The sequence below is a fragment of the Onychostruthus taczanowskii genome, unplaced genomic scaffold (assembly GCF_017590055.1).
Source record: "Onychostruthus taczanowskii isolate IOZ18803 unplaced genomic scaffold, ASM1759005v1 scaffold7, whole genome shotgun sequence".
Lineage (NCBI taxonomy): Eukaryota > Metazoa > Chordata > Aves > Passeriformes > Passeridae > Onychostruthus > Onychostruthus taczanowskii.
In genome coordinates this window covers 8,051,067-8,070,691 of record NW_024504786.1, presented here as the reverse complement: position 1 = coordinate 8,070,691, position 19,625 = coordinate 8,051,067, and the positions used below count along the sequence as shown (strand labels likewise).

Below are 19,625 nucleotides of genomic sequence, written 5' to 3'. Positions count from 1 at the left end.
GTATTTGACCAGCAGCTCAAAAAATAAAATCCACATCAATAGTAAATGAAGAATCTATCCCTATTTTGTAAATATTTTAATACAATAATTATACATGAGCCAATTAAAAAAAACACCCCAAAGCAATACTAGATTCATAATGTAAAGGAATATATTTACTAACAAAAAAAAGCCACATTTAAATTTGTATCAAACCTCAGAGGCCACTTTTCAGGACAAGAGTGCATGCAGACTCAGTGCTCTCTGCGCACTTACATGAGATTCAGTTTCAGAATTCAACTTGGTGGAACAACTACAGACATGTCCAAGCTCAAAGCAGAGTGAAGAAAATCTATGCACTCAATGACAACTGTTCTTGATTAGCTATTCCTCTTCCCCTGTCCCAAATAACCTCAGTTCAAAATACAGCCATCTTTTTCCTCTTTTTAATGAATTCTGCATGTGTCAGTTACTATGGTGACAGCATAACTCTCTAATAGTGAGCATCTGAAATAGTAGGTAGTTCTGTTCTATAAGAGTAAGGAAAAAATGTCACACCATAGCCTAAATTCCTGCCTCAGTCTCCAGAAAGTCCTCGGTTTAAGTGCTTCAATTTTTAGCTACAGGTCAGTTGTACAGCAGGGGTGCTCACACTTACAAGCAGCCTGCTTTGCAGACCTCTCAGGAAAAGTGCTGTAGGCCACGCAGGCCTAACAGCTACACACTTAACCACAGCATACATCAGTTTCACCACTATGGCAGAGACAGTACAGGAGCTACTAAACAAGGCTTGCTGCTAGCCAGCGTGTGGTATTATCATCTTAAAAATGAGGGAAGTAATTAGAGAAGAAACAGCCATGTAGTTGGGGAAGGCACTCATCAAGGCACTGAAGAGGAGAATGAAGTACGTGGAAGAAAGATTTAGACCAAGACAGACAACAAGAGTTTGCCCAGTTGCAATCATTGCAATATTTCTAGATTTCAACAGACTTCTGACAGTCAAAAAAACAGGCTTATAGAAAGCCTGAATTGCAATATTCTGGAGAAATCAGCTAGTAGAAATCCACACACAAGCTTTATTCCCACTCTCCAGCTGTTAATCACTCTGTGATGCAGGCTCTTGCTCCAAGCAGCAGCAGCTGAACAAGAGCATGCAATCACTTCCCAGGCCCTTCACTGAAAAAAACCCCAGCAGCTTAAATCAAACTACCTCCTGTGGCAATTTAAGTGTAGGCTCTAGATTTTGGCCTGAAGCAGCTGTGGGTATTCAAGTATTTCACTCTGACTCGTAAATGGCTGAGCAGAAGCCATCAAAGTGCCACAACAATTTCAGCTGTGAACAGCCTTCCAGAGACGAATGCTGAACAAGACAGCAAAAACCTCAAGATGATACATACAAGTGTACCAGAACCTCTCATTACAGGAGGCAGCAAAGGCTTTAGCACTGAAGATGAAGACAGAGGAACTGCATTAGGGGAAGGGACACAGTTACCAGAACCTTACAGAGGATACTGTCATTACACTGGTCAAGAAGAGCCTAGGGACAGCAAGAAATAGATGCAGAAAGAAAAACACGTGGTCTTGATAATATAACACTCTTCAAACCCCAGCAGCTTAAATCAAACTACCTCCTGTGGCAATTTAAGTGTAGGCTCTAGATTTTGGCCTGAAGCAGCTGTGGGTATTCAAGTATTTCACTCTGACTCGTAAATGCCTGAGCAGAAGCCATCAAAGTGCCACAACAATTTCAGCTGTGAACAGCCTTCCAGAGACGAATGCTGAACAAGACAGCAAAAACCTCAAGATGATACATACAAGTGTACCAGAACCTCTCATTACAGGAGGCAGCAAAGGCTTTAGCACTGAAGATGAAGACAGAGGAACTGCATTAGGGGAAGGGACACAGTTACCAGAACCTTACAGAGGATACTGTCATTACAGTGGTCAAGAAGAGCCTAGGGACAGCAAGAAATAGATGCAGAAAGAATAACACATGGTCTTAAGGGGTCAGGAGAAATAGAATTAAACTGAAAAGAGAAAGCAGAAAAAGTACACATCTCTCAAAGCATTAGCATTAAGGAAGGCACATGGTAAGATGAAAACTGTAAGTTAAAGAACTGTTTGATAAAGTTTGAAAAACTAAAGATATTCCAGTAAAAATAGAGCCAGGATGTAAGAGACTATCACACTGATAATACCACATGAATCAAAATGCTGAATAAGAAGAAAGTTGGTCAACTGGAGATGTTGATGGAAGAAATGGCTCAAGAAACTCTGATCCACAGATTAACAGAGAGAGAGGAAAACATCTCTGATAACACTGTTCCAGAAGATTCAAGGCAGATGGCGGCTAAAGTCTGAGCATGTCATGAACAAGCTTGGGAAGGTTATCACAAACACCAACACGTATCAGAGTGAAGGAGACAGGAAGACTGAAACAGGCAGACTGAAGATAAACTGAACAGATGTATTTCTAGCAGCAAAAAAAAGGCTTTGTAAGCAAAGCCACGAACTCAACACAACTACTCTTCCTCTGTCAACTTACAGGTTTCACTGAAGATCTGGCTTGAATGTTACAATGCCTTCAGTTCACAATAACCATTTGGCAAAACATATGAGCCAAACCCCCTAATCCAACAGGTCTTCAAGTCCTGAGGGCTCTGGGTACCAATCAGCATCCTATCTGTGCCGGAACAATTTTCTTAAATTTGTTGTGTCTCAAACATGGAATGGAATGCAATTCTAGATCCTCACCACCTATCAATGCTAATGCAAACAAGATCTGAAAAGCCATTTCTTACACCTTCCACTTCTAGTGAGAAGCTACACACTTACAAAATCTTCCTCCTCAAACTGCAAATGCTCTTTATCTTCCTTCTTCTCTTCCCTGGATTCAACAGGCAGCTTCTCTTGAAAGGCGGAACTTTTCCGAGAATGGAAGTTGCCATTCCAGTGGCGATGAACTCCAGTTCCTCCTCCTCCACGCTGGCTCACACCATCGTGGCCCCGTGAGGGACCATGCCAGCCAGGCTGACTGCCAGAAAGCCCAACATGAGCTCCTTTAGAAACACCAGAATCTACAGAATCATGGCGGAGAAGGGACGGCTGATGCCAGCAGTCTAAACAAAAGGAGATAAGGATGCAAATTAAAAAATCAAAACAGTATGCAGAATACTGGAAATATCAGGTTGTTTCTCTTGTTGTTCAGCCAGTGCTCACTAAGGAATTGCTGAGCTGAACTTATTAAGTACTGTGTGATTATATCAGAAAACAAATCAAGCTACACAATGCACATACAGCTACTATGAAAACCTCCTAAGTCCTGAGCACACAGCAGAGAAGAGAATAGCACAACTTCCTCATAGGATGCTTTGAAAAGGTACAGTTTGGGAAAATGTTTCTATTCTGCTGAAGTCCTCATTCTGTAGAATATTTCAAAATGTTTGCTCTCAGGCTGTATTCTGATCCTTCTTACTCACCTCCCGCAGTTCGGAGGGGCCCATTATTGAAAAATCCATCGGAAGAGTTGTGTCTCCTGCGGCTCACGCCAAAGCGGCCCTCTCCCCGTGGAAGATGCTCTCCATGTTTCTCAAAGGTGGCTGCAGGGGACTGCAGAAAGGAATAAGTCATGTAATGAAGCACTCATTTGGATTCTCCAGGAGCCTGTCAGCCCAGCAGTAACATTTGGCTAACTGAAAAAACCACCAAGCCCCACATTTCTGTATGAGTTTTCAATACAGCATCCATAACTGCATTGATTAGCTAGCAACATCAATGAGCCCAGATCTGATCAGAACAGCTCACAAATCCACCTGTCTCACACAGAATCATGGAAACCAACACACTGATCTTAGCTGTGGTCAGAGCTGTGAAAGGAGCTCATCTGTCTTACTGTTACCTTGGTTGACTGTGGTGTTGAGAAGTTAAGCCAGGCAGGAACAAAGTCATGCTGCGCCATTTAGGTCCAGTGTCTCCCTTCAATAAAATGAGGCATCAAACCTCATGGCCAGGCTCTGTAAATGAGAAGAGCATTCCCTGTCATCTTAGTCAAACTGAAATAATAATACAATTTATCTCTCAAAGTTTGGCCCATATAAATAGGAGGGGTAAAATGCTGAAGTTTTTTGTATTAAACTTGAGCATTTTTCTTCTCCTGCTGACTTTGTTCCTCTAACTGAAACAGGTAAGAACTTCAACAGTCCCAGTTACTTCCTGTTTACAATTAACACACCCATGAGGTTCATGACAGAATGGGGGTGGAGGGGGAAGAAACAGAACCAGTGGCATAGAAAAGCCACACAAAGCAGATGTAAAAATCAAGACATGACAGAATTTGGGGTACAATCGTCCACTGCTATTGTCTCATAGTCTGCAAAGGGGTGATCGCTGCATATTTTATTCCATGCTGTAAATCAAATATGACCAACTGGTGATGCTAAGAGATATTCAAAGCAGATCAGAAAAAGACAACCATACGCCAGCTCCTGCCCCCCATGTTCTTTCCAACATATTATAACAATTTTTACTGCTAAAAATGATGAACATTTCACTATTGCTCCGTATAACTGAATTCCACTTCTTTTTTGGTGGAAGGTTCTCCAATTTACCATTTTGCTTTATTTTTCAACTTTAATTTATCCAGAAAAAAAAAATCAACACAGTATAAGCAAAGTAGTAAATACATATGATCACTTACCCTGAGTTTGGCCTCGGCAGTCCAACGTCCTCAGTTTGTGTGCTTCAGTGACCTCTGGGTTCCTTCCTTCTCCAGAATTCTGGAAGGCCAGCCTTGAGGCAATAGTGCGTCTCGAAGCAGAGCACGAGAGGCCGCACTTCGTGCCAACTGCGCCCTTCACCCCCTCAGCTGCTCATTTTACCCTCTCTTTGCACTCTCACTACAAAAAAAAGATACCTAAGAAGGTAATTTATATTTAAAAAAGCCACGCCCACGTTCACCTCATTAAATTTCCTCTGGTCGTGGTAGTACAGAAATCAGCCTTTACATTACAAAAAGGTTTGTCAAGTCTGCATGACAACATTCAGAGCAACATCATGGTTAATACTGAACAGATACACTCAAGGCTGCTGGACAGTTCATGATCTGCAGCAGATCAACCTAAACACTCTGGAAAGAAGATGTTACCTAAAAACGTTTGCCCTAAATGCTGAGATCTAAACAAGATGCATCTGCCCAAGTGCTCTTAAAATATAAATTTCATTTTTATCACATACATCTGCTAAAAAAAGGTAAAATATTTTAAAAAATGAATGCTAGGATATACTCTAGTCTTCACGTAACTTGGCTAATGCTCCACAGAGCTAAGCACTACTTGATATAAAGCTCAGAAGCAGGCACAAATGTTCTCCCTGTTTTTCACCATTTACATGCTGAAACATAGGTCACATGAACAAAAAAAAAAGCCAGGTCCAAAAATAATCTCTTCTACTCTATTTTTTGTAGACTAGGTGCTGCTTTTAAAGGGACACAATTAATCCACAAGAGCTTCTTGTTCTACAGTGAAGAGTTCACTTCTGGGTCATAGTCCTCTTCCATCAAAGAGGTGAGACAGGAACTGTCGTCACTGTAAAAAACCAAACACAACTCCATCAATACAAGTGGCATAAACATGACAAAGTATGACTAAAGAGAAGAACAGAAAGGGAAATTGAGCAACTACAGTGCGAGTGCCAAAAGCTATTTGATCTCCAATCAAAACAAAACCTGAAATAATCTAATTAAAAAAGAGTCCCTGGAAAGGGCATTTTTACTTTTAAATGATCACTTCCCAGATTTAGTCCACAAAAGGGCAACAAAACCAACCAGAATAAAGGGAAGACTGGAGAAACTGCATGCAGCTGATGAAAGCGATTCCACGCTTCATACCAATTTTAAAACCTGCTGCTCACATAATGAGACTGCAGGTAGACCTGACCATTTCAAATGCCTCATCTCTACATGTCCACATCATTCCTAACCTGCTCCAGTACAGCCAGAGTCCTCTCTCAAGAGGATGATAACAGTAACAAATGGTATTGCATTAACTTCTCCATGGAAAATACCACCATCAACACCAAAACCTGAGTTACTCTGCTGTGACCTCTTTTTTCTTGAACCTAACCAGAAGCAAATAGATAGTTTAGTGATCCTGAAACAACTGACAAGTTTTATTACTGTTTTGATGCCACCAGCTGTTTCAGAGGATGCCTTTAGGTGTGCCTTATTATGCTTTTATATTTGACTTATCCAAGTTTGTTTTCTTTGTTTGGATAGGGTTCCATTCTTTGATCAGTTTTGTTCTGCACTGTGTATGTTATGTCATTCTTTACTTTTAAAATAAGTTTTAAAGGTGATTTTGATCAATGCTCAAAATAAACACACCCTGGGGGACAGTAAAATAATCACCACCTTATATCCTCTGGGTCACCCCTTTAATAAACCCCTTAATTTTTTTTTTCCCTTTCTGGGACTAGATGTTACTGTTGTATAGAGGAGTTTGGAAAGATGGAAACACTTCTGCACCTAAGCTCTGAGTCACAATCACATTTCTGCAGACAAAGTAAGAACAAGCACCCTCACAACGCATGTAAACCACCAGCCAAGATGAGGAAAAAGCACAGTGCTCATGGCCACACACGGTATTGACCTGGGAACTTTCTGAGCACCCCACCCTGTCCTACAATCTCTTGAGCGTCACACGCTGCAAACAAATGAAGTTCTAACCTGTAGAAATGTGGTTTTATATTTTATATTTATATTAAAGTGTGCATAATGGACATAGTGGAACATCTGCTGCAGGCAGAACAGACTTTCCAACCTGCTGAACTCTGTACAGGTACAGAACTCCTTCAGATGTGACCTTCTAAGTCTACTACCAAACGTTTGAGCAGCAAGTAGAAGATAAAACAGGGACAAAGTCAATGCAGTTGACTATATTTAAACAAGGTTCATTACCTTCTGAATAAATATGCTTTTCAGAACAAACTGTATAGCAATTAAGCTACGTCAAGCTATTGATAGAAGTTAAAAAATTTAAGAAGTTGATTTAATGAACCTTGAGAATGGTTCACAGGAATGTGAAAAATGGACCTAAAGAAAGCCCACAGAGAACTGTTCTCTGGATTTAAGGTATCTAAATAAATGAACACCACAGAGCTGCAGTTTTGAAGTAAGAACAATGTCTGAGCACAAAATAAAAATAAAAACACCACAGAAGTACAATACCCAGGTTCCATTTACCAAAAAGGTTCCCAGTACCTTTGGAAAAGGCCAGGGAAAAGCATATCAACAGTTTGTGTTGCTGTGAGTCTTCCCTTTAAATTTCACCACAATCAAAGCGAAGGTGAAACATTTTCTAAAACTACAAGCACCAATTTATAGATGATCTTGCAGAGGTTTGGGTCTCCTAAGCTGATATTCTGATATCACTGTTAGTATGAGTGACCAGGGCAGTTCCTTAAGCAGTGCCTAACAGGCAAGTAGACAGCCTAGGACAACACCTAGACCCATCTCCAAAATTCAGCAGGGACATACACAACTCTTCAGTCATCGCCTTCCTAGGCATGTCCCAGCACAAAGAGAACAACAGATGCCACACTGAAATGCAATACTTTCTGCTAAAGCAAAAACCTTGTTAGATGAAGTGCTGTAAATTATAGCAGCACTGAAACCCTTCGGTCTCCAGGATCAGCCCACGTGCCCCCTTCTCACACACACTCTGAATCCTGTCCAACAGAACATCTGCAACCTACCTGAGACACTTCCATAACCTACCACTCTACTGACAACAGCATCACAAAATCCTAACATGAAAGACATAAAGTCCTTCCATTACCCTCTCTGACAGCAACCAATAAATTCATGAGAAAAAAAGTACAAGACCAAGAACAAATAGCATCAGGACATCCAGTATACTTTTTCAGACTTTTAAGCCAGAGTTTGTATTACAATTTAATACCAGTCAGAGTTTTATGCAAATCCATTCAGTTGCTTTGTTTTCAGACACATTTATACATTTTTGCCTTCCAAATGAGAGTGGGCACAGTTTATTTGTGCTTTATGTAGAAGTCAACTTGGAGCTATTAAAAAATGCCAGCCTCAATTCAACTGGGTATTTTCTTGTGCTACCACAGTGCCCAACCACATTCTATTCAGTTTTTCATGATACTCAGGATTTAGCCAAGATACACAGACTCATCAAGTCATGCCTCTTCCAAACCAAGAGTATCCATGGAAGCCTTCTGAATACCTCTAATCCTCCTTATTAGCCTTTACCCTATTCTTCAGGTATGCTGTCACCAAAACAGCATCAAATGTTGAAGATTTGGGAGCATGGCCCATTTATACAGTGGCAAAACTGTGCATTCCTAATATCTAATGTACTTATTTTTCCCCTATTACTACACAGAACTGAAATGACCTTTGACAACTCCTCAGTTCTTCTATTATTGCATTTACAGTTCAATCAAACTGATCTCTGCTTCCCTATGAGAACGTAAGGACAAAGATCATCAGTAGACACTCCCAATTCCAGAAAAAAGCAATCAAAAGTGCTTGCCAATGCAAATCTAATTGATTATCACTTTCCTTTTAAATGAAGTAAAATGTGAATTATTTCTGGTAATGTGAATCAGAAAAAGAGAAAATAATAGTAATATCACTAAATGAAATGTTCTCTAAAGGCATACCTCCTTTCACAACAATAAAATCTGCATTAATGAGCTTTGGTGTAGGAAAAAAAAGTTACCTGTCAACTATCCCAAAATATTATTTCACTCATCAAAATGGGTAAATCTTTGGTAAGTTACCTAAGTAGGAAAAAGAATTAAACTCTTTATTAGCACCTGGGTTCCACTTATTTTTAGAGGTTTATTAGAACTGTTAACAATTTATATTATCACTTTTTACATGTAACATTAAAAATGTCTTAACTGCTAATTCATAGCAACCTATTTTCTTACGTTTTTGTTGTTCCAAAAGTATTTTTCCCTTGTTAAGTGCCTAAGTTTCACAACTAAATATCACTGTGTCATTTTACATGCAAGTAAAAGTGGTATTTATCACTGAGTCAAACACAATTGTCAGGTGTTCTTTTATATACCAGATTTTATAGTGTATCTGTCTAAACAAATATTAAAAACTGGCATGAAAACAGAAGGAACATACAAGCACATGGAATTTAAAGAGACACAGCCCACAGTAAGAAACGTGCAGTCAGAGACAAACCCCCATTATCACCCCCATTCTTCAATATCCTTTCCATAAAGTTCTTGCTGTACCTCAGTTGAATGGAGTTGCCTGGTTGTTTTCAGCCTTCTGCTTACTTTCATTTCTGCTCCTAACACAGACTTGATCAGACTTCATCTCTAAACCAGAGTTTCTAAAGCTCTGAATCTCAAGCTGAGCTTTTCAGATATACCTGGCAGTGGGAACCAAGGAGGTGCTCAATATGTAAAGACCTACACTGACCAGAACACGAGCCTGGAGAGATGAGCTACATAAAATCAGAGCCACTGAGGTATGAAATTTTTCACTGGAAACAGACCAAGATACTTCAGAAATCCTAAGAAACAGAACAGATGAGCCTTAGCAGTGGTGCATTTTTCCTATTACTTCCATCTCCTGCCTTGGCCTACAAGGCTGTAAAAACACAAGGGGAAGCAGTCTCCCCTGAGTTCCAGGCTGCCTGCTGTGCCTCACGTGCTGTTCCAGCCCCTCTCTGGGAATACCTGGAACTAGGGCTTCCAACCTTCATCCACATTACGTACTGCAGTGCACATTTCTGAAATGGACACATTTTACTGGGTGCTTTTTCTGCTTCACGGTACCCTGCAAACACCCCCAGCTCCCTTCAGTGCTGCCGTCTACCAAAAATCCAATTAACTGCAGTCTCTAATTCAGCTTCTCCTTTCCTGCAACAGCAAATCAAAGATGTAGAGCCTTTAGCAGAAAACCAGCATAAAAGTAAACTTTTACCCTTCATTACACATTTATCAGTCCAGTTAACAGCAGCTGTAAAAGGTCATAAGGACAACACCTGTCTATCCCTGCCACAATTTCAGTTCACTGCATTTCTATCTATTACTCTAAATAAAACATGTTTACTTTAAAGAAGTAAAGATTTGTTTTTCTAACCAGCCAAGTCAATGGCGATTTCAGTAATATTCCTAAAGATCAGATGTCAGCTGGCTTGCAAAAGCATTCACAAGCATTAGTGAACAATTTAATGGATGCAGAAGGCAGAACAGAATTTACTTCTCTCATCAGTTTTCTTTCTGTGAAGCTCTTTTAAAGTTATTTAATCAAGCAGATATGCCTAAATATTCAAAACAGACCACTTTCCACTTAGCTACTTTTCAGAGTAGTGTCATTGAATAGGTGTATGTTACTTTATGATAAGGAATTACTACAGTATGTATTCACTAAAATAGCTCTTTCTAATAACCTCCAATTCACCCAACACATTTACAGAAATAGGGAGCCACAGCCTGGGGTCCAACTCCAGAAGAATCAAAAGTATGCTACTGATTTCCTTAAGGATATCAAAAAGCCTCACATGAAATTTCACTACCCTGAAAAAAACCCAAACAGAACACAGCTTGGTCTTACATAAACATTTCATTAAGATAATCATATTTGGGCACACAGACTTAAAGAGCATCTAGTTACAGCCCCCCTGCCACAGGCAGAGACACCTTCCACTTGAGCAGGTTGCTCACTTCCAGGCATCCACAACTTCTCTGGGCAATCTGTGCCAGCAAATTCCATTTATAACATAATTACAAACTGTGCTTCAACTTTGCATGCGTTATTAGGCCTCACTGTAAAGACAAGTGCAGCATAACTCATCCACTTGTTCTAACAACTGGTGAGCCACAACTTCACAAGTTGAGATCATTCATTTCCAGTTTACCTACACAAAGTATCTACAAAAAACCCTTACTTTCCTTTTGCTTTCACTTCCATGAATACAATTGTCTAGACACACCTTCACCGTGCCTGCACGACTGAAACCCAGCTCCCTTTGGAGAGGACAAAGGCAGATGTTCTGGAATGGCACATAAACTGGCACAGCTCACACACCTGAGGCACAGGAACCAGAAGAACTAAATCCCACATACACCATCACCACTCGTTTTTTCCCACTATATCCCACAGTCAGCCCTCCAAAATGACTGCACAAATATAAAAGACAGCCCTATTAATTAAAAATACTGCAAAAAACATTGTTTAAATGGTATCTGGCTGCTGAAAAAAATCTAGTCTCTAAAAACCCAGAGCATCACTCATAACAGGGTTTCTAGAATTACAGAAATATGAGCCCGTTTTAGAACACTAAATGATGGATTAAAATGTTAATCATGTACTAAACTAAAGTCTTCCCAGATACAGATATTAAATGTTTTAGTGAAAAGCAGCTATTACTGAGAGATTAACACCTTATTTTTCAAGTTTAAAGCAAATGAATCTATCTTGCAGAGTCATCAAAACTGTTTTGCATTCTAGACAGAACACTGCTATATAAATCTGTATTCCAAGACGAAAACATGCCAGAAGCTTGGCCATACAAAAGTTCTTCCACAGTAACAGGCTAGGGGTGGGGGAAAATCATACCAATGGTTACATACCTGACCATTTATACAAACCAGATGACAAACTTAAATAGACTGAAAATCGGTTAAGAAAGGTCCATACATCTATGTCCCAATCCCCTTTTCTCTACTGACAGTCCTTCAACTGCTATCTCACACAGCTCTGCTTCACAAACAACCTGTCCCTTCACATACTTACTTTCCACTTCTCCAAGGTCATGCTGACCCAGTCTTACCTCCTTCAAAACTTCTGGACAAACACATACTCCCACAAAACCACATACTGAACAAAGCCTTAGCACTCTGGTCTTGTGAATACATACTGAGATTTCAAGTGCAGGGAGTAAGGAGACAATTTTTTTCCTTTCTGACAGCAATTAAAGATACAAGGGCATACAAGAGTAACAGCCAAGTAACAGAGAAAAGTGACTTCTAGGACTGTAAAAAAGATTCTTTATCGAACAAGAAAACACCGCTGACAAAAATATCACCTTTAGAAATGTTAGAGATTGAATGATACCTGACCTTCAAGCTTCTGTTGATCCAAGTTTCTGCAAGCAAGGTTACCATACAAGAAGCAAGTTGTACTTAACTCAAAAGCCCAAAGCACATTTTGGAAAAGGCAGCATCTGGGGAACCTGTACAGAAGCCTGCGTAAGACGATAAGTCTCTGGCCCTCAGCCAGCAAGTGTGATACATCAAAAATGAACCCTTCCAAGGGGTTTTCATGACTTCATTCCTCAAAGCAGCAAGAAAACCAAGATAAAGCCATTTAAAACATGTAAAATCTAAAAGGCTCAACTTCTCATAAGCACAAAATAGGAGAGCACAGACTTTCTAGATATTATGCCTACCACCAATTATTGCTGGGTGTTTCATACTGTGCAGTCACTGGCAATGCTGTTATCCCCTTATGCCACTCTCCTGTGCCTGTGAAGATTCCACTTCCCTCCAGTGCCCCTTTAACTGTCATTAGTACTGTTTGTGTTAGACAACTGTGGTATTTACCTGAAATATTAAAACCTGTTTACTGCTCTACCCTGCTGCAGGGAGTAGGGTTTCAGGGACTGTACACCTCTCTTAAACAAGTGCATCTATTGACACTACTGATACAAACCAAATAAACACATTTGAAATAGTATTAGGCTTTAAATGTGAACAATGCTCTGAATTTTCAAACAGCTTTAGCAATTTATGAAATAATGTGTTCAAAATCTGGATAATGTATTCTACTATTTTAATCAAATCCAAAGGTCTTTTTAGCTCTTTAAGGAACAAAATCAAACACCTATTTTACTGTACTTTGATCTACAGACATTTTGCAAGTAAGCCAAGATAAGGCTCTGTTCTGCCCAGAGGCTTGCACAGCACAGCACCTTGTCATGGATGCCTTTAAGGTACCACTCTTGTTCCCAAACCCTCATGAGAGAATGAGTAAAAGGGCAATGAAGAGCCCATCTGTGCAGTCTGGCCAAAGCCTTAAGGAACAAAGTCACTTCTACTGCACAGCAGCACACACCAGGATAATGTCTCCATCATCAGGAAAGAATTGCAAATATGTAATTACTGGCTTATCCCCACTGTATGCTACATACATCCTGCCTACCTGTCCTCCAGAAATGTGGATGGAGCCTAAGCAGAAGTTAAGTAAGTAGTTCTCCTTAAAAAAAATGGGATGGGTATTTCCCACTAAGGGTATTTTATAAACCAGTATGTTACCAGGGTTATTATTGCTACTATAGCACATTTACATTTAAACATATTCTGTTTGGAGTGGAGAAAAACACATTTCCTTTGGAAAAGAGCCTCAAACGCAACGAGACTATTTATCAAATATTTGTGTCAAGGCAAGAGAGACTACAAATCAAGTAGAGGGAAGTACAGATCTGCATTCCAGATGAAGGATAAGCAAGTAGGAGGCATGTCATTTGCAAAGAGGAAGAAGAATTGGAAGTCAACAAAACAGAGGACATTCAGAAATAAGAGACTATTCTCCTAAGCAGTTCTGGACTAATCCTTCCCCTCAGTACCATTGCCTGGGTCCTACAAGACCGGTACTACAAACTGGGAAGGGAGGTGCATTCCAGTTAGAGGTGCTTCCCCTAAAGACAACCTGCCAAGGCCGAGGGACAGCTCATACCTCTGCCCCTCCCTGCATCTGGATTATTTCCAAACCTTTGTACATCAAGACCAGGACAATACGATCAAACTCCACATTTATTTGTCTGTAACTAGGACATGACAAAGACGTGCACTCAGCACTTTTCAGCATGTGTACAACACCTGCATTACAGTTTGTTAAGTTTACATTGTCTCCAATGGATTTAATTCACTGGTCTAACATTTTCAGCACTTTCTCTGACTGAGAAAGTGTTAACAAACATCAATGCAGAAAAGTCACGGAACACAACTAAGTTTAAAACAACTCACATACATTAAAAAAAATTGCAAAAATAATATATGTTCCACTAGTTCGGTCTTGGCTTTAAAAAAAAAAAAAGGGGAAAAAGTGATCTCTAGTCCTGTGATCTAATGATTTGCTGCAGCTGGGCCATATATCCTCTTTGCATGTTCACAGTGTTTTCCTGGAGTTCTCTCTATGATCCAGTCCATGAAACTCAATTAAAAATAAAGCAAGGAGTTATGGACAAAATGTTGCCCAGCTGGTTTGGGCTTTGTCTTTAGATCTTGAAGAGAATTATTGTGCTGATCTCCAGGTAATCTAAGCAGGGTATGTAATTCTTCTATCCTAGTATGCTACAACAAATTAGGGAATACAAGCAAAACATCTGGGGGGGGGGGGGGGGGGGGCAGGAAATCTTCATATATTGCATGGTTAAGGACCTTTTCCAGAGATTTAAAATAATTTAGCTCTATCCTCGTTCATCAGATATCTTTGAAAGTCAACTAAGCAATGCCCCCTGCTTCACCAATTTGTGCAGTGATCTTCAGCCTGCAGAGGTCAAAAAATTAATCCTAAAATGTCTCATGAAGTATCAGAGAAACAAGTTTGTTATCAGCAGACTGGAATTCATTACGCAGCTATATGTACCCCCACTGGAGTATTTTTTCAGAAGCTGTAAATGAAACCAGATTAGCACACCAGCATTCTCCAGTGTATCCCTACAATCTGTTTTGGTTATTCCTATGGCTTGAAAGCCTGTCCCTTCATCTAATGCCTCACCTGAATATATTCTGCTACAATTTCAACTCATAACTGCTTGTTTTATTCATGGTGGATGTGGAAAACTGACTAAACTCTCCTTGCAGATACCTTTTAAGAAATATTTTATTCAGACCAAAACTTCAGTATTCCCTGACTGAAAGGCAACTTTAGCAAGTGTTGTTTTGGGGGGAAGTCCCACAGACCACCCTGTATCTGTCTGGCAGCAGAAAAAGGATCTACTACCATATTCTGGGATCAAATATAGCCATGTTTTTTTACCAAAAAAAAAAAAAAAAAAAATCAAACAACCAAACAAACAATCCACCCTCAACCAGTCAAATTTTACTGGCAAAGATCAAGCTTTCAAGTTCAAAGCATCAACGATGAAAACTGACGTGACCCACCTACCAAGAGTGACAGCTCACAGGCAGTGACAGGATGTCAGAGCTGCCTCCCAGTTATACCTGCAGGTAACTTTTTTAAGCTGCTTTATATATCACCTGCTTATATCTGATGAAACATGATGTATAAAACCATTGGAGGGCTAACCAATCCATTCTCCCCCAGTCTTTAATTACGGTTTCTCTCTTTCAGACTTCATTATTTTCTTTACAGATCTTGTTACACATCCATAACTTTCCCAAATATCACATTATCCCAAACTGAACAAGATAGCTCCTGCTGAAGACCTACCACTCCTCAGCAGAATGGAGAAACTGCTTCATTGCCTTATTTAAAATGCTTCTGTATGTTCCAGTATGACAAATGAATTTTCATGACAGTGATGCTGCTGAGTCATGATAATTTAGGAACCATTACAACCCCCAGGATACTCCCCCACAGAACTGCTTCCCTACCAGCTGCTACTTGTCTGTGTAGGCAATACACCAAAACACAGTAATTTGAACCCATCTACACCAAAATGGCTGAATCCAAAGCTATTGTTTTCAGACCATTTATTGAATTTGTTAGGATCACATTATCTGTGTGTTCAGTAAGAACATTACTGCAATACAGGGAAGTGAAACCACCATAAAGTACATGATACAGGACAGACTCCCTGATGTGAATGCTCTTCCCTCGGACATACCCAAGTCTTGCCTTTTTTCTCGATGTTGTGAGGGAAAATGCTCCTCAGCTTTTCAGCATTCTGGAACTTTTCCCACCCCCACAGGCTCTCAGCTCCCTAAACACCAGAGGATACATTCCAGAAGACCCAGTCAACCTGAAGACATTGAAGTTATCATTAACCCATTTCTCTACTTTAAACAGGAGTTCAAAGTAGAAGAAAGGCAGTTTCCCCAAACTAACAGTCAAGATCATAACACATTCAATATTTTCAGGATGAGAGATCCTTGCTGAGTTTTTTTTAAGATTAACATCAAAGGTCTTTTCAGATCATCTCACGTGAGTCCTGATTAATCCCTTGATGATGGATGACGCATTGTAACACAATGGCAAAACACTCCTCCTCTCTGCTGAAAGGCTGGAGACCTGTTGTAATCTTAACCATACACCTTCACCAGCAACTTTGTGAATACCAATAATTTCTGTGCCCAGAATAATACCATGTACCTCCCTGGCAGACTCAGTCCTTCATTTACAAGTTAATTGTTCATCACAAACTGAAGATGACAAAATTCCAATAGAGTGTCACTCATTGCCACATACTCTGTATGTTGCAAATATGCTATGGGGAGGGGGTTACACAGATATTCAGAATCTAGAAGAGACACCAAAAATAAAACTTTAATTAAAATGTCTAATTTCTTTCTGTATTGAAAAAAGGGATTCTTAAAACCAAGGACATTTAGACAACATTATACGCATACTTTCTTATCAAGTGCCACTAACATCACACCACAGAGCTGTGATCCTCCTTCCAGTGTGGAGGATAAAACTATGCAAAACACTGAACTGGAAATGATCACAAGATTCAAGCAGAAAACAAATCAACACTGGTATTTTTGCTAGAATATCTGTAAATCCTAGAACTTCAGTTGCCCCTGGCGAACTCCCTAATGTACAAAAGTCCCTGAGGCACAAGGTCACATGCTGTAAAAATATTTCTTTCTGAGCATCATTTATTGCAGAAAACCTCAGTCATGTTTGGCTGCACTGGTTCAAAGCATTTTTGTTAAGCCAGACCTTGGAAGTGCAACTATTTCAGATTAGTCATATTATAGAACTGCATACACCAACACTTTGCAAAACTCATTGCTGTTTAATAATAGAAAGGTCTAAGTAGTATCAAGTGTGAAAATTCTTCTCCTGACTTTCAAAAACCAGCTAGAGAAGGAGCTGCACACTTCAGTCAAGAATTTCCAGTTTGGAGTGATAGAGCCTGATCACTAATATGTATGATCAGTTAAGCCAAAATGCTCCCCTCCCTGCTTACTGTCATGCTCACAGCCCTGTCTAACCTAGAACTTCTAGGTCTGCCCAGTGTTTGCACATACATGTACAGGGCAGTGGACACTTAGTCACTATCAATCTCTACCCAAATCCACTCCCAAAACCACAGATTTATCTTCTGACCATACAGTAACTCATTAAAGTTTGGCACATTTTCACAGGAACATATAAAGTTACAGTACACAAATTAAACAACATCTTGGCTTTCATGAAGTATTCTGAGCAGGACCATATTTCTGCCAACTTCACTGCTTTTCATCAAATCTGACGAGCAAAGAGAACATGGACTTTAATTCCTCTTGCTGAAACAAAAGCCACACATGATTTAGTTGGCATCCTGGTCACTACGTAAGTGACAGTAAAATGTCTACTTACATTGCTGAATTTGCAGAACCAAAACTAAACCCCTCCTGCCTCTACAAATAAATTAACACAAAACTTAAAAATCCCAGACAAACTTCCTGGTACACACGCTACCTCATCAAGTGCAAAATCCAGTAAGTATGAGCTGGCCCTGGATAAGCTGGAGCAACAGTCACCCCCTGGTTTCTATGGAGCTGTGAGGAAAAGCTGTGTCCATGCAAGCACAGCCAGCACTCTGCAGGAGAGAGGTGCTTTAAAGCTTCAGCTCTACTGAACAGACTCAGCCCTTTTCCAAATCTCTTCGTACAGACAAACAAACAAAGCACACCCTGGAGTACACTTCACAGCTAAGTCAATTCAGCAGTTACACAACTAACTTCAAACAACTCGTAACACTGGGGGGAGAAAAAGGTAACTTTAACTCCTGAGCCAATAGTTTTTCTTCACTTTGTAAGGGCAAGAACTACATTATCTGACATCCCACACTCCTGAAGAAATTCACAGATCTAACCACAGCATTTTTCTGTATTAAAATAAGGATCCCACAACTCCTGAAATACTGTTTCCATTTAATGAAAATGCTAGTGAGTATTATTTTTCCTGTAGTGACTTAATTTCCTAATTTAAAACAGGAATGACAAGATTCATGTAACACCATGCAGCAGTCACATATGTGAGACAAGGTGACCATACCCTGTAAATATTCTCAAAGTGAAGATTTCTTTTCCTAACATTCAGAAAGTATGCACTTCCATTTGATTTGTTGTATTTCACATCTGCATTCTGCTCCTCATATTTCTGAGACACTGCAGAAAAACCAGGATTTGTGGTTTTTTTAAAATGCCATCTGTTCCCTGCATATTTTCACTTTAGGTCCTCGTATGATATCTGCAATGGAAACTTCTGTGTCATATAGGATTAAGGCTATAAACCAGATGAATATAAAATGCAGAGGGCTGCTGCACTTCCCTACAAACAGCTGTAAAAAAACCCCAACACTGTCAGGAAGTATCACCTGAAGCCTTTCTATTCCAAATACAAAACTTGTAATAAGTTCTTCTTAAAGGGACTTTCCTCCTGAAATGATGTGAAAGAGTGTGAGAGGAAAAGCTGCTTTAAGAATTTGGGAGTTTTATTTGCTCCTACCACTGCTCTACACCTGTTTCCTTCCCGAGTCAGAAACTGGAAGTTTGAGATACCGGTCTCCAAATGGATAAGCTTCCCGGGGAACCTTTCACGGAAATACCAGCCATCTTCATTCATGAACTAACATTTGCATAAGCTTTTTTCATAACCACCTAACATTTTTATAGAAGCAATGTCAACCCTACAGTAAACTCAGCTTTGATGGCGCTCCAATTATCTCAGCTGTTATCTCCATTCCCCCTCTTTGCTATTTCCACACTTTGCTCAGGCACTCGCAGCGTTTCAGAGTATTATCAACATTACTAACACTTGTGTCACTCACAGCTCGGGGGCGGGGAAAGGCAGGCTGACCTACCTGGTCACGTTAATATAAAAAGATCTTTAAGCAACACTCTTAAACCATTCCACCATTACTTATAAGAATTTAAAATAGCTACTGTTCTTCTAAAGCTGTTTAAAAACTCGTAACTTGTGCAGACACCTACTGACTGCTCTAAAATCGTTCCAAAACCGCTCGTTACTAAACCGAACTGAATTTAAAGTCTCAAACGGATACTGGAAACGCTAGGCGCGTTCCGGTCAAGCCCAGCCCCAGCCCTCTAAGTCAAACCGCACAAGACCTTAGGCCAAGGGGGCATCAAACGCACCGGACACACGGAAATAACTTTGACGCCCGAAAGAGCCGCCTCCCGCTCGGGCCGGGCGCCGTTTCCCCACGAGCAGACGCCGAGCGGCACCTGACAAGTTTCGCAGCCTCGCTGGCAGCGGGCAGAGCGAGCCGAGCCCCGGCTGCCCGCAGCCCACGTGTCACTGCCGGCCGCCGACCGCCCCTTCCCGCCGGGGGCAGCCGGGAAGCGCGGCCCGGGAGGAGCCGAAGGGGAGCGGCCGGGCCGCCCCGGTTTCGTTTCCAGCGTACCAGCGGGGTCGCCGCTGCCCGGCCCCCGGGACTCACCCGCCGCCCCGGCCC

At 40.6% G+C, this 19,625-nt stretch overlaps 1 protein-coding gene across 3 annotated transcripts in view; it reads right to left on the bottom strand.

Moving 5' to 3' along the window:
- Positions 1-19,625, bottom strand: part of GPBP1L1 (GC-rich promoter binding protein 1 like 1) — a 32,832-nt gene that overhangs the window by 12,795 nt on the left and 412 nt on the right. The window contains exons 1-5 of one of the 3 annotated variants that reach the window (XM_041421607.1): positions 19,306-19,608; positions 4,676-5,561; positions 3,878-3,992; positions 3,459-3,588; positions 2,815-3,098 (exon numbers count right to left, since the gene is read on the bottom strand). In XM_041421607.1, the coding sequence (XP_041277541.1) occupies positions 2,815-3,098; positions 3,459-3,588; positions 3,878-3,937 (474 nt within the window). In that variant the 5' untranslated portion in view covers positions 3,938-3,992; positions 4,676-5,561; positions 19,306-19,608. Of the gene's footprint in view, positions 1-2,814; positions 3,099-3,458; positions 3,589-3,877; positions 3,993-4,675; positions 5,562-12,093; positions 12,238-19,305; positions 19,609-19,625 lie in introns of those variants that run through there. The other 2 variants (XM_041421606.1, XM_041421605.1) reach the window with 2 other exon arrangements.